The sequence below is a fragment of the Mobula birostris genome, unplaced genomic scaffold, assembly GCF_030028105.1.
Source record: "Mobula birostris isolate sMobBir1 unplaced genomic scaffold, sMobBir1.hap1 scaffold_4139, whole genome shotgun sequence".
In the NCBI taxonomy this organism is placed as follows: domain Eukaryota; kingdom Metazoa; phylum Chordata; class Chondrichthyes; order Myliobatiformes; family Myliobatidae; genus Mobula; species Mobula birostris.
The window spans coordinates 16,376-30,408 of NW_027277236.1; the positions used below are offsets into that span (position 1 = coordinate 16,376).

Below are 14,033 nucleotides of genomic sequence, written 5' to 3' on the forward strand. Positions count from 1 at the left end.
GAATGCAAGCAGGCTTTTTCCACTGAGGCAAGGGGAGAAAAAAACCAGAGGACATGGGTTAAGGGTGAGGGGGGAAAAGTTTAAAGGGAACATTAGTGGGGGCTTCTTCACACAGAGAGTGGTGGGAGTATGGAATGAGCTGCCAGACGAGGTGGTAAATGCGGGTTCTTTTTTAACATTTAAGAATAAGTTGGACAGATACATGGATGGGAGGTGTATGGAGGGATATGGTCCGTGTGCAGGTCAGTGGGACTAGGCAGAAAATGGTTCAGCACAGCCAAGAAGGGCCAAAGGGCCTGTTTCTGTGCTGTAGTTTCTATGGTTCTATGGTTCAGAGTAGTGGTGGGTAAAGTTATCCAGGCCGGTTCAGGAGGCTCAATGATGCGTGTGACAGAGCTTTGCTCTGTGTAAATGTGCTCAATGGTGGCGAGGGCTTTGCCTGTGATGGACCAGGTTGTGTCCACACTCTTTGTAAGCGTTTCAGTTCCAGGCTGTAATGCAACCAGTCAGGATACTCTCCGCTATTTATAGAAGTTTGTCATGGTTTTCGGAGACAGGCGAAATCTGTGCAAGCTTCTAAGGAAGTAAAGGATGCTGTTGTGCCTTTACCATGACACTTCTGTGCTCTATGATGACACAACAGCGCGGAAAACACCACCTACAGCGAGGTAACTGATCTAGCGGATTCGGCGGACTAGACTCTCGAGAGTGCAGGTACAGTTGGGGTGCCATCTTGGTAGCGGAAGACAAACTTAACTTGTGGGTTCAATGAAACAGAGTTCGGCTGCATCTGCCTGCATTTGAGTAGTCCCCCTCCTCTTGCTACTATCGTTGGGGGGGAGTGCAGGGGTCTTGGGACGCACGCTGCAGGTTCGGGAGCAGCTGCCGCCGTGCGAGCATGGAGCTTCAGGGCAGAGACTCCGCTCTGATCAGCACCGAACGGGCTCCGCAGTTGTGGCTCGCTTTCGGGGACTCTGCCGTTCGTAGTCGATGTCTTTTTGTTTACCATGTTTTTTTTCCTGTTTGCATGATTTGTCCTCATTTGCAACTTGGATATGTATGTGGTGGTCGTGTGTGTGTGTCTGCACGCGCACGTGTCTGTGTGTGTGTGTCTGTGTCTGTCTGTCTCCTGAGACACCAGGCAAGGTTGTTTGATTCCAAACAATTGGTTTATTGATCATTACAGAATGTCTCTCTGGTGCTTCCTGCTCCCTCCCCTCTCCCTTCCCCTTTTCCCAACCATGAATCCCCTGTTCCTGCCCCCTTCCCACTCTCAGTCCACAATAGAAACCCATATCAGAATCAGGTTTATCATCACTCACATATCATGAAATTTGTTTTTTTTTGTGGCAGTAGTACAGTGCAATACATAAAATTACTACAGTACTGTGCAAAAGTCTCAGGCCCCCACCCACTATATTTTTGTGCCTTTGGGTATTGCATAGTACTGTCCTTCAAAGAACACAGTTCACTGTATGTTTTGATGTACACGTGACAAATAAGGATCTTTAATTTTTAAAAAAATGGAAGCATACAGTGAAATGTGTAGTTATGTGTCAACACCATCACAGTCCAGTGATAGGCCTATCAGTGTCATCACACTTCCAGCGCCAACATAGCATGATCACAACCTACAAACCCGAAACCTGACCTCTCCCTCGTCTCTAGCCCGCTTATACTGCACCAACATAGCATGCTGACAACCTACAAACCCGAAACCTAACCCCTCCCGCGTTTACGCTGACGTTTGTTGGTTTGGGGAAGTGTTTGCACCACCCATGCTGAACCAGGCAGGAGTAGAGACAGGATATGTCACAATGCAGAACTCTCGAAAGCCACAAGGGCGGACCTTCGCTTGTCGGAACAGATTAGGGGAAGGAAGACAGGCGTTTTGAAAACACCTTTTTTGTAACCTCCGTGCACCCCAGAATGCTCAGTGGGTGGGCATGCCCGGTTCCAGCCGTCAGCACTGCAACCAACACGGCAAGCTTCCTCCTATAGATCTCTGCTAACAACTGGATGACCTCATGTTCAAAGCTCAAAGTAAATTTATTATCAAAGTGTGTATACATATGTCACCATATGTGGACGTGCAGGACAGATATATTCCAAATAAGAAGAATTTTTCAAAGGGAAGAAGGACACTACCGTGGCTGACAAGTGAAGTCAGAACCAAAGTAAAAGCAAAAGAGAGGGCATACAAGGAAGACAGAGCTCGTGGGAAAGTAGAGGATTGGGAAGCTTTTAAAAACTTGCAGAAGGAAACTAAGAAGGTCATTAGGAAGGAAAAGATGAATTATGAAAGGAAGCTGGCGACTAATATCAAAGAAGATACTAAATAATACATAAACGGTAAAAGAGAGTTCGAGGGTAGACGTAGGACCAATACAAAATGATGCTGGAGATATTGTAATAGGAGATACAGAGATGTCAGAGGAACTGAATGCGTATTTTGCATCAGTCTTCACAGTGGAAGACATCTGCAGTATACCGGACATTCAGGAGTGTCAGGGAAGTGAAGTTTTTGCAGTGAAAATTACGACTGAGAAGGTGCTCAGGAAGCTTCATGGTCTGAGTGTGGATAAATCTCCTGGACCTGATGGAATGCACCCTTGGGTTCTGAAGGAAGTAACTGGAGAGACTGCAGAGGCATTAACAATGATCTTTCAAGAATTGATAGATTTCTGGCATTGTACCAGATGACTGGAAAATTGCAAATGTTACTCCCCTATTTAAGAAGGGTGGGAGGCAGCAGAAAGGAAACTATAGACCTGTTAGCCTGACATAAGTGGTTGGGAAGTTGCTGGATTCGATTGTTAGGAATGAGATTACGAAGTACCTGGAGGCACGTGACAAGATAGGCCAAAGCCAGCATGGTTTCCTGAAAGGAAAATCCTGCCTGACAAACCTACTGCAATTCTTTGAGGAAATTGCAAGCAGGGTAGACAAAGGAGATGCAGTAGATGTGGTGTACTTGGATTTTCAAAGGGCCTTTGACAAGGTGCCACACATGAGGCTGCTTAGCAAGATAAGAGCCCATGCAATTACAGGGAAGTTACTAGCGTGGGTGGAGCATTGGCTGGTCAGCAGAAAACAGAGAGTGGGAATAAAGGGACCCTATTCTGGCTGGCTGCCGGTTACCAGTGGAGTTCTACAGGGGTCGGTGTTGGGACCACTGCTTTTTACAATGTATATCAATGATTTGGACTACAGTATTAATGGATTCGTGGCTAAATTTGCCAATGATACAAAGATAGGTGGAGGAGCAGGTAGTGTTGAAACAGAGATACTTAGTTTAGGGGAATGGGCAAAGAAGTGGCAAATGAAATACAATGTTGGAAAGTGTATGGTCATGCACTTCGGTGGAAGAAATAAACAGGCAGACTATTATTTAGATGGGGGGAGAATTCAAAATGCAGAGATGCAAAGGGACTTGGGAGTCCTTGTGCGGGATACCCTAAAGGTTAACCTCCAGGTTGAGTTGGTGGTGAAGAAGGTGAATGCAATGTTGGAATTCATTTCTAGAGGTGCAGAATTAAAGAGCAGGCATGTGATATTGAGGCTCTATAAGGCACTCGTGAGACCACACTTGGAGTATTGTGTGCAGTTCTGGGCTCCTTATTTTGGAAAGGATATACTGACATTGGAGAGGGTTCAGAGAAGATTCACGAGAATGATTCCAGGAATGAAAGGGTTACCGTATGAGGAACGTCTGGCAGCTCTTGGGCTGTATTCCCTGGAGTTCAGGAGAATGAGGGGGAATCTCATCTTCCGAATGTTAAAAGGCTGAACAGATTAGATATGGCAAAGTTATTTCACATGGTAGGGGAATCTATGACAAGAGGGCATGACTTCAGGATTGCCACGAGAGGCTGTGGAGGCCAAGTCATTAAGTGCATTTAAGGCAGAGATAGATAAGTTCTTGATTAGCCAGGCCATCAAAGGGTATGGGGAGAAGGTAGGGGAGTGGGGATGACTTGAAGAATTGGATCAGCCCATGATTGAATGGCAGAGCAGATTCGATGGCCCGAATGGCCTAATTCTGCTCCGATATCTTATGGTCTTGGAAACAATCCTGAGGTTTAAGTTTCTTATGGGCATTCACTGTAGAATGGAGAATTACAATAGAATCAATGAAAAACTACACACAAAGACTGACAAACAACTGAACCACAGAAGAAAGACTTTGCAAATAATAGATAGATGGATAACACCAAGATGGGGAGCATAGTGGACGATGAGGGAGGCTATCATGGCTTACAGGGGTACCTGAACCTGCTGGAAAAATGGCAGATGGAATTGAATGCAGACAAGTGCGTGGTGTTGCCGTTCGGTAGGACCAGCCAGGGTAGATCTTACACAGTGAATGGTAGGGCAGTGAGGAGCGTGGTAGGACAATGGAATCGGGGAATTCAAGTACATAATTCATTGAAAGTGGCATCACAGGTAGATAGGGTTGTAAAGAAGCTTTTGGCACATTGGCCTTCATAAATCAAAGCACTGAGTACAGGAGATGGGATGTTATGTTGAAGTTGTATAAGACGTTTGTGAGGCCCAATTTGGAGTATTGTGTGCAGTTTTGGCCACCTACCTATAGGAAAGATGTAAATAAGGTTGAAAGAGTACAAAGAAAATTTACAAGGACGTTGGCGGGTCTGGAGGACCTGAGTGAAAAGAAAAGGTTGAGTAGGTTAGCTCTGTATTCTTTAGAACGTGGAAGCTTGAGAGGAGATTTGATAGAGGTATACAAAATTATGAGCAGTATAGAAAGGGTAAATGCAAGCACGCTTTTTGCACTGAAGTTAAGTTTGACTACAGCCAGAGATCATGAGTTAAAGGTGAAAGGTGAGAACTTTAAGGGAAACATGAGGGGAAACTTCTTCACACCGAGAGTCGTGTGAATGTGGAATGAACTGCCAGCACAAGTAGTGCATGTGGGCTCAATTTTAACTTGTGAGAGAAGTTAGGATAGATACAAGAATAACAGGCGTCTGGAGGGCTGTGGTCCCTTGCAGGTCAATGGAAGTTTTGGCATGAACTAGATGGGCTGAAGGGCCTGTTTCTGTGCTGTGCTTCTCTATGATAGATTTAAAAAAATATATATATATATAAGTTATAGAGTCCTTGAAAGTTCATCCCTAGATTGTGGAATCAGTTCAGAGATGAAGTGAAGTTATCCACACTGGTTCAGGAGCCTGATGGTTGTGGGGTAATAACTGTTCCTGAACCTGGTGGTGTGGGACCTGAGGCTCATTGTGGTGAGTGAAGTTATCCACACTGGTTCAGGAGCCTGATGGTTGTGGGGTAATAACTGTTCCTGAACCTGGTGGCGTGGGACCTGAGGCTCATTGTGGTGAGTGAAGTTATCCACACTGGTTCAGGAGTCTGATGGTTGTGGGGTAATAACTGTTCCTGAACCTGGTGGTGTGGGACCTGAGGCTCATTGTGGTGAGTGAAGTTATCCACACTGGTTCAGGAGCCTGATGGTTGTCGGGTAATAACTGTTCCTGAACCTGGTGGTGTGGGACCTGAGGCTCATTGTGGTGAGTGAAGTTATCCACACTGGTTCAGGAGCCTGATGGTTGTGGGGTAATGCCCGTTCCTGAGTCCATAGGCTGCTATACCTCCCTCCTGATGGAATCAGCAAGCAGAGAGCGTGGCCTGGATGGTGGATGTCCTTGATGACTGAGAGAAAGTGAATAAATAGTGGAGACCCTTCATCAGATCCTGATGAAAAGTTCCGGCCCAAAACGTTGAATGTTCATTCCCTTCCGTAGATGCTGCCTGACCTGCTGAATTCCTCCAGAATTTTGTCTGCTGCTTGAAACATGGCTAATCAATACACCAATAACCTAAGTTAGAGGTAGAATGTTCCCACCAGCACTTCACAGGGAAAACCCTCCCCATCTTTTATAGATATGTAAAAAGGAAAAGACTGGTAAAGACAAATGTAGGTCCCCTACAGACAGAAACAGGTGAATTGATTATGGGGAGCAAGGACATGGCAGACCAATTGAATAACTACTTTGGTTCTGTCTTCACTAAGGAGGACATAAATAATCTTCCAGAAATAGTAAGGGACAGAGGGTCCAGTGAGATGGAGGAACTGAGCGAAATACATACATAGAAACATACATAGAAAATAGGTGCAGGAGTAGGCCATTCGGCCCTTTGAGCCTGCACCGCCATTTATTATGATCATGGCTGATCATCCAACTCAGAACCCCGCCCCAGCCTTCCCTCCATACCCCCTGACCCCCATAGCCACAAGGGCCATATCGAACTCCCTCTTAAATATAGCCAATGAACTGGCCTCAACTGTTTCCTGTGGCAGAGAATTCCACAGATTCACCACTCTCTGTGTGAAGAAGTTTTTCCTAATCTCGGTCCTAAAAGGCTTCCCCTCTATCCTCAAACTGTGGCCCCTCGTTCTGGACTTCCCCAACATCGGGAACAATCTTCCTGTATCTAGCCTGTCCAATCCCTTTAGGATCTTATACGTTTCAATCAGATCCCCCCTCAATCTTCTAAATTCCAACGAGTACAAGCCCAGTTCATCCAGTCTTTCTTCATATGAAAGTGCTGCCATCCCAGGAATCAATCTGGTGAACCTTCTTTGTACTCCCTCTATGGCAAGGATGTCTTTCCTCAGATTAGGGGACCAAAACTGCACACAATACTCCAGGTGTGGTCTCACCAAGGCCTTGTACAACTGCAGTAGTACCTCCCTGCTCCTGTACTCGAATCCTTTCGCTATAAATGCCAGCATACCATTCGCCTTTTTCACCACCTGCTGTACCTGCATGCCCACTTTCAATGACTGGTGTATAATGACACCCAGGTCTCGTTGCACCTCCCCTTTTCCGAATCGGCCACCATTCAGATAATAATCTGTTTTCCTATTTTTGCCACCAAAGTGGATAACTTCACATTTATCCACATTAAATTGCATCTGCCATGAATTTGCCCACTCACCCAACCTATCCAAGTCAGCCTGCATCCTCTTAGCATCTTCCTCACAGCTAACACTGCCACCCAGCTTCGTGTCATCCGCAAACTTGGAGATGCTGCATTTAATTCCCTCATCCAAGTCATTAATATATATTGTAAACAACTGGGGTCCCAGCACCGAGCCTTGCGGTACCCCACTAGTCACCGCCTGCCATTCTGAAAAGGTCCCGTTTATTCCCACTCTTTGCTTCCTGTCTGCTAACCAACTCTCCACCCACACCAATACCTTACCCGCAATACCGTGTGCTTTAAGTTTGCACACTAATCTCCTGTGTGGGACCTTGTCAAAAGCCTTTTGAAAATCCAAATATACCACATCCACTGGTTCTCCCCTATCCACTCTACTAGTTACTTCCTCAAAAAATTCTATGAGATTCATCAGACATGATTTTCCTTTCACAAATCCATGCTGACTTTGTCTGATCATTTCACCGCTTTCCAAGTGTGCTATTATCACATCTTTGATAACTGACTTCAGCAGTTTCCCCACCACCGATGTTAGGCTAACCGGTCTATAATTCCCCGGTCTCTCTCTCCCTCCTTTTTTAAAAAGTGGGGTTACATTAGCCACCCTCCAATCCTCAGGAACTAGTCCAGAATCTAACGAGTTTTGAAAAATTATCACTAATGCATCCACTATTTCTTGGGCTACTTCCTTAAGCACCCTGGGATGCAGACCATCTGGCCCTGGGGATTTATCTGCCTTCAATCCCTTCAATTTACCTAACACCACTTCCCTACTAACATGTATTTCGCTCAGTTCCTCCATCTCACTGGACCCTCTGTCCCCTACTATTTCTGGAAGATTATTTATGTCCTCCTTAGTGAAGACAGAACCAAAGTAATTATTCAATTGGTCTGCCATGTCCTTGCTCCCCATAATCAATTCACCTGTTTCTGCCTGCAGGGGACCTACATTTGTCTTTACCAGTCTTTTCCTTTTTACATATCTATAAAAGCTTTTACAGTCCGTTTTTATGTTGCCTGCCAGTTTTCTCTCATAATCTTTTTTCCCCTTCCTAATTAAGCCCTTTGTCCTCCTCTGCTGAACTCTGAATTTCTCCCAGTCCTCAGGTGAGCCACTTTCTCTGGCTAATTTGTATGCTTCTTCTTTGGAATTGATACTATCCCTAATTTCTCTTGTCAGCCACGGGTGCACTACCTTCCTTGATTTATTCTTTTGCCAAACTGGAATGAACAATTGTTGTAGTTCATCCATGCAATCTTTAAATGCTTGCCATTGCATATCCACCGTCAATCCTTTAAGTGTCATTTGCCAGTCTATCTTAGCTAATTCACATCTCATACCTTCAAAGTTACCCCTCTTTAAGTTCAGAACCTTTGTTTCTGAATTAACTATGTCACTCTCCATCTTAATGAAGAATTCCACCATATTATGGTCACTCTTACCCAAGGGGCCTCTCACGACAAGATTGCTAATTAACCCTTCCTCATTGCTCAAAACCCAGTCCAGAATAGCCTGCTCTCTAGTTGGTTCCTCGACATGTTGGTTCAAAAAACCATCCGGCATACATTCCAAGAAATCCTCTTCCTCAGCACCTTTACCAATTTGGTTCACCCAATCTACATGTAGATTGAAGTCACCCATTATAACTGCTGTTCCTCTATTGCACACATTTCTAATTTCCTGTTTAATACCATCTCCGACCTCACTACTACTGTTAGGTGGCCTGTACACAACTCCCACCAGCGTCTTCTGCCCCTTAGTGTTACGCAGCTCTACCCATATCGATTCCACATCTTCCCGGCTTATGTCCTTCCTTTCTATTGCGTTAATCTCTTCTTTAACCAGCAACGCCACCCCACCTCCCCTTCCTTCATGTCTATTCCTCCTGAATATTGAATATCCCTGAACGTTGAGCTCCCATCCCTGGTCACCCTGGAACCATGTCTCTGTGATCCCAACTATATCATAATCATTAATAACAATCTGCACTTTCAATTCATCCACCTTATTACGAATGCTCCTTGCATTGACACACAAAGCCTTCAGGCGCTCTTTTACAACTCTCTTAGTCCTTTTACAATTATGCTGAAAAGTGGCCCTCTTTAATGCTTGCCCTGGATTTGTCAGCCTGCCACTTTTACTTTTCTCCATAGTACTTTTTGTTTCTACCCTCACTTTACACCCCTCTGTCTCTCTGCACTGGTTCCCATCCCCCTGTAGTGAACTAACCTCCTCACGCCTAGCCTCTTTAATTTGATTCCCACCCCCCAACCATTCTAGTTTAAAGTCACCTCAGTAGCCCCCGCTAATCTCCCTGCCAGGATATTGGTCCCCCTAGGATTCAAGTGCAATCCGTCCTTTTTGTACAGGTCACGCCTGCGCCAAAAGAGGTCCCAATGATCCAAAAACTTGAATCCCTGCCCCCTGCTCCAATCCCTCAGCCACGCATTTATCCTCCACCTCATCGCATTCCTACTCTCACTGTCGCGTGGCACAGGCAGTAATCCCGAGATTACTACCTTTGCGGTCCTTTTTCTCAACTCCCTTCCTAGCTCCCTATATTCTCCTTTCAGGACCTCATCCTTTTTCCTACCTATGTCATTGGTACCTATATGTACCACAACTTCTGGCTCCTCACCCTCCCACTTCAGGATATCTTGGACACGATCAGAAATATCCCGGACCCTGGCACCAGGGAGGCAAACTACCATCCGGGTCTCTGGACTGCGTCCACAGAATCGCCTACCTGACCCCCTTACTATCGATTCCCCTATCACAACTGCCCTCCTCTTCCTTGCCCTACCCTTCTGAGCTACAGGGCCGGACTCTGTGCCGGAGGCACGGCCACTGTCGCTTCCCCCGGGTAAGCTGTCCCCCCCAACAGTACTCAAACAGGATTACCTGTTGTTAAGGGGCACAGCCACCGGGGTACTCCCTATTACCTGACCTTTCCCCTTCCCCCTCCTAACCGTGACCTACTTGTCTGCCTCCCATGGCCCCGGCGTGACCACCTGCCTGCAACTCCTCTCTATCACCTCCTCACTCTCCCTGACCAGACGAAGGTCATCGAGCTGCAGCTCCAGTTCCGTAACGCGGTCCCTTAGGAGCTGCATCTCGATGCACTTGGCGCAGATGTAGACGTCCGGGAGGCTTGGAGACTCCAGGGCCTCCCACATCTGACACCGAGAACAGCAAACTGCCCTCACACTCATACTGCCCCTCTCCTCAAATAACAACAGAAAATGAATGCCAAACCTTCCTCGCCTGTTTCTGCCTAAGCCCGTTGAGCCGAAGCCCTTAAGCCTTCACTCTGCTCCCGGCTCACTCCGCAGCCCGCAAACTACGCTGCCCGCTCTATGAGGCTCTGTTCCTTTTAAATCTGCCGCGCTGCACAGCCCGACGTCACACGCCTGCGCAGTCCCGCCTCTCAGAACGCCATTGGAGAAAAAAAAATAACGAAAATTTCAAAAATGTCTTTCTCGGCACTCCCACTCAGACTCTCAACCTCCTTCTTTGAATCCATGTTAGTAGGGAAGTGGTGTTGGGTAAGTTGAAGGGATTAGAGGCAGATAAATCCCCAGGGCCAGATGGTCTGCATCCGAGAGTGCTTAAGGAAGTAGCCCAAGAAATAGTGGATTCATTAATGATAATTTTTCAAAACTCGTTAGATTCTGGACTAGTTCCTGAGGATTGGAGGGTGGCTAAAGTAACCCCACTTTTTAAAAAAGGAGGGAGAGAGAAACCGGGGAAGTATAGACCGGTTAGCCTAACGTCGGTGGTGGGGAAACTGCTGGAGTCGGTTATCAAAGATGTGATAACAGCACATTTGGAAAGCGGTGAAATCATCGGACAAAGTCAGCATGGATTTGTGAAAGGAAAATCATGTCTGACGAATCTCATAGAATTTTTTGAGGATGTAACTAGTAGAGTGGATAGGGGAGAACCAGTGGATGTGGTATATTTGGATTTTCAGAAGGCTTTTGACAAGGTCCCACACAGGAGATTAGTGTGCAAACTTAAAGCACATGGTATTGGGGGTAAGGTATTGATGTGGATAGAGAATTGGTTAGCAGACAGGAAGCAAAGAGTGGGAATAAACGGGACCTTTTCAGAATGGCAGGCGGTGACTAGTGGGGTATCGCAAGGCTCAGTGCTGGGACCCCAGTTGTTTACAATGTATATTAATGGCTTGGATGAGGGAATTAAATGCAGCATCTCCAAGTTTGCGGATGACACGAAGCTGGGTGGCAGTGTTAGCTGTGAGGAGGATGCTAAGAGGATGCAGAGTGACTTGGATAGGTTGGGTGAGTGGGCAAATTCATGGCAGATGCAATTTAATGTGGATAAATGTGAAGTTATCCACTTTGGTGGCAAAAATAGGAAAACAGATTATTATCTGAATGGTGGCCGATTAGGAAAAGGGGAGGTGCAACGAGACCTGGGTGTCATTATACACCAGTCATTGAAAGTGGGCATGCAGGTACAGCAGGCGGTGAAAAAGGCGAATGGTATGCTGGCATTTATAGCGAGAGGATTCGAGTACAGGAGCAGGGAGGTACTACTGCAGTTGTACAAGGCCTTGGTGAGACCACACCTGGAGTATTGTGTGCAGTTTTGGTCCCCTAATCTGAGGAAAGACATCCTTGCCATAGAGGGAGTACAAAGAAGGTTCACCAGATTGATTCCTGGGATGGCAGGACTTTCATATGAAGAAAGACTGGATGAACTGGGCTTGTACTCGTTGGAATTTAGAAGATTGAGGGGGGATCTGATTGAAACATATAAAATCCTAAAGAGATTGGACAGGCTAGATGCAGGAAGATTGTTCCCGATGTTGGGGAAGTCCAGAACGAGGGGTCACAGTTTGAGGATAAAGGGGAAGCCTTTTAGGACTGAGATTAGGAAAAACTTCTTCACACAGAGAGTGGTGAATCTGTGGAATTCTCTGCCACAGGAAACAGTTGAGGCCAGTTCATTGGCTATAATTAAGAGGGAGTTAGATATGGCCCTTGTGGCTACGGGGATCAGGGGGAATGGAGGGAAGGCTGGGGCAGGGTTCTGAGTTGGATGATCAGCCATGATCATAATAAATGGCGGTGCAGACTTGAAGGGCCGAATGGCCTACTCCTGTACCTATTTTCTATGTTTCTATCACTGAGCACATCTACATGGAGCGCTGTTGCAGGAAAGCAGCGTCCATCATCAAAGACCCCACCACCCAGACCATGCTGCCATCGGGGAGGAGGTACAGGAGCCTCAGGTCCCACACCAGCATGTTCAGGAAGAGTCAACCATCAGGCTCCTGAACTAGTGTGGATAACTTCACTCACCACAATGAGCCTCAGGTCCCACACCACCAGGTTCAGGAACAGTTACTACCCCACAACCATCAGCCTCCTGAACCAGTGTGGATAACTTCACTCACCACAACTCTGAACTGATTCCACAAACTACAGACTCACTTTCAAAGACTTTACAACTCCTATTCTCTATTATTTATATTTTATTTGCACAATTTGGCTTTTGCACATTAGTTATGCTAGTCTTTATTTATGTACGTAGTTTGCTAACGTCTTTCTTTATTTTTGTTGTAAATGCCTGCAAGAAAATAAATCTTTTGGAAGTATATGGTAACATATGCATTCTTTGATAATATATTTACTTTGGACTTTGAACTTTGGGAACACTACAGAGATTCTCAGGGACCACCCTACATACACCACAGCAAATTCCTAATACATGTAAATGTAGAAGGCCATATGACCATAAGACATTGGAACAAAATTAGGCCATTCAGCCAACTGAATCTGCTTGGACATTCCATCTTGGCTGATTTATTATCCCTCTCAACCCCATTCTCCTGCTGTCTTCATGTAACCTTTGACACCCTGACTAATCAAGAACCTATCAACCTTCACTTGAAGTGTACCCAATGACGGGGCCTTCACAGCCCTCTATAGCAATGATGAAGAAATTACTCTTCATCTCTGTTCTAAAGGGGTGTCTTTCTATTCTGAGTCTGTAACCTCTGGTCTTAGACTCCCCGCCCCCCCCCCACACAATAGAAAACATTCTCTCCACATCCACTCTGACTAAACCTTTCAACATCTGATGTGTTTCAATGAGGTGCCCCCCATTCTTCTAAATTCCAGTTGTACAGACACGGAATCATCAAATGCTCCTCATATATTAATACTTCTATTCCTGGAATCATCCTTGTGAACCTTCTCTGGGCCCTGTCAAATGTCAGCACACCTTGGATAAGGGGCCCACAACTACTCACAGTCTGACCAGTGGTTTATAAAGCCTCAGTAATCTTTGCTTACATTCTAGTCCTCTCAAAATGAATGCTAACACTGCATTTCCTTCCTCACCACCAATTCAACCTGCAAGTTAACCTTTGGGGAATCCTGCACAAGGACTTCCAAGTCGCTTTGCACCTTTGATTTCTGAATTTTTTCCTCATTTAGAAAATAATCGATACCTTTATTCCAGCCCAACATACACTTCCCGACACTGTATTCCATCTGCCATTTCTTTGCCCATTCTTCTAATCTGTCCAAATCCTTCTATACAGACACCTTGCTTCCTCAACACAACCTGCCCCTCCACCCATCTTCGTATCATCCACAAAGCTATCGATTCCGTCAGCCAAAGCATTGACACACGATATGGGAAGAACCCTGACCCTTTCGGACCGTCACCGGCAGATAATTGGAAAAGGTGAATGGAGCTGATTTCTAACATTTGACCCACTCTGTCTGATTTCCCCAGGTTGGTAAGCTGAGGAACCTTGCTGAGATCGAGAAGGAACTGAAGGAGGTTGCTGAGAAACTGAGAGAGATCCGGCGGGGATGAGGCTTGTGCTTGGCTCCAATGACCCTGACCATCCTTTGTTGTGTCACACCGGCCTCTCACCCACTGCTCTGGCTCTGTACTGTTATAGTCCAAAGCGGGGACAGACATGGTGCAGTAATGCATGGCTATACTCTTCAATCTTTATTGCTCTTTCCGTAACTGGCAATGTCACTCCGTCAATGACAGAATTGGATTT

General features: G+C 45.9%; 1 protein-coding gene across 1 annotated transcript in view; it reads left to right on the plus strand.

Annotated features, from left to right (window-relative positions):
- Window positions 1-14,022, plus strand: part of LOC140193174 (uncharacterized) — a gene marked incomplete at its 5' end in the record, with an annotated part of 30,247 nt that extends 16,225 nt beyond the window's left edge. The window contains one exon of the mRNA XM_072250569.1: window positions 13,754-14,022. Within this exon, the coding sequence (XP_072106670.1) occupies window positions 13,754-13,837 (84 nt within the window). The remainder of the gene's footprint in view (window positions 1-13,753) is intronic.
- Between the last annotated feature and the right edge of the window lie 11 nt (window positions 14,023-14,033).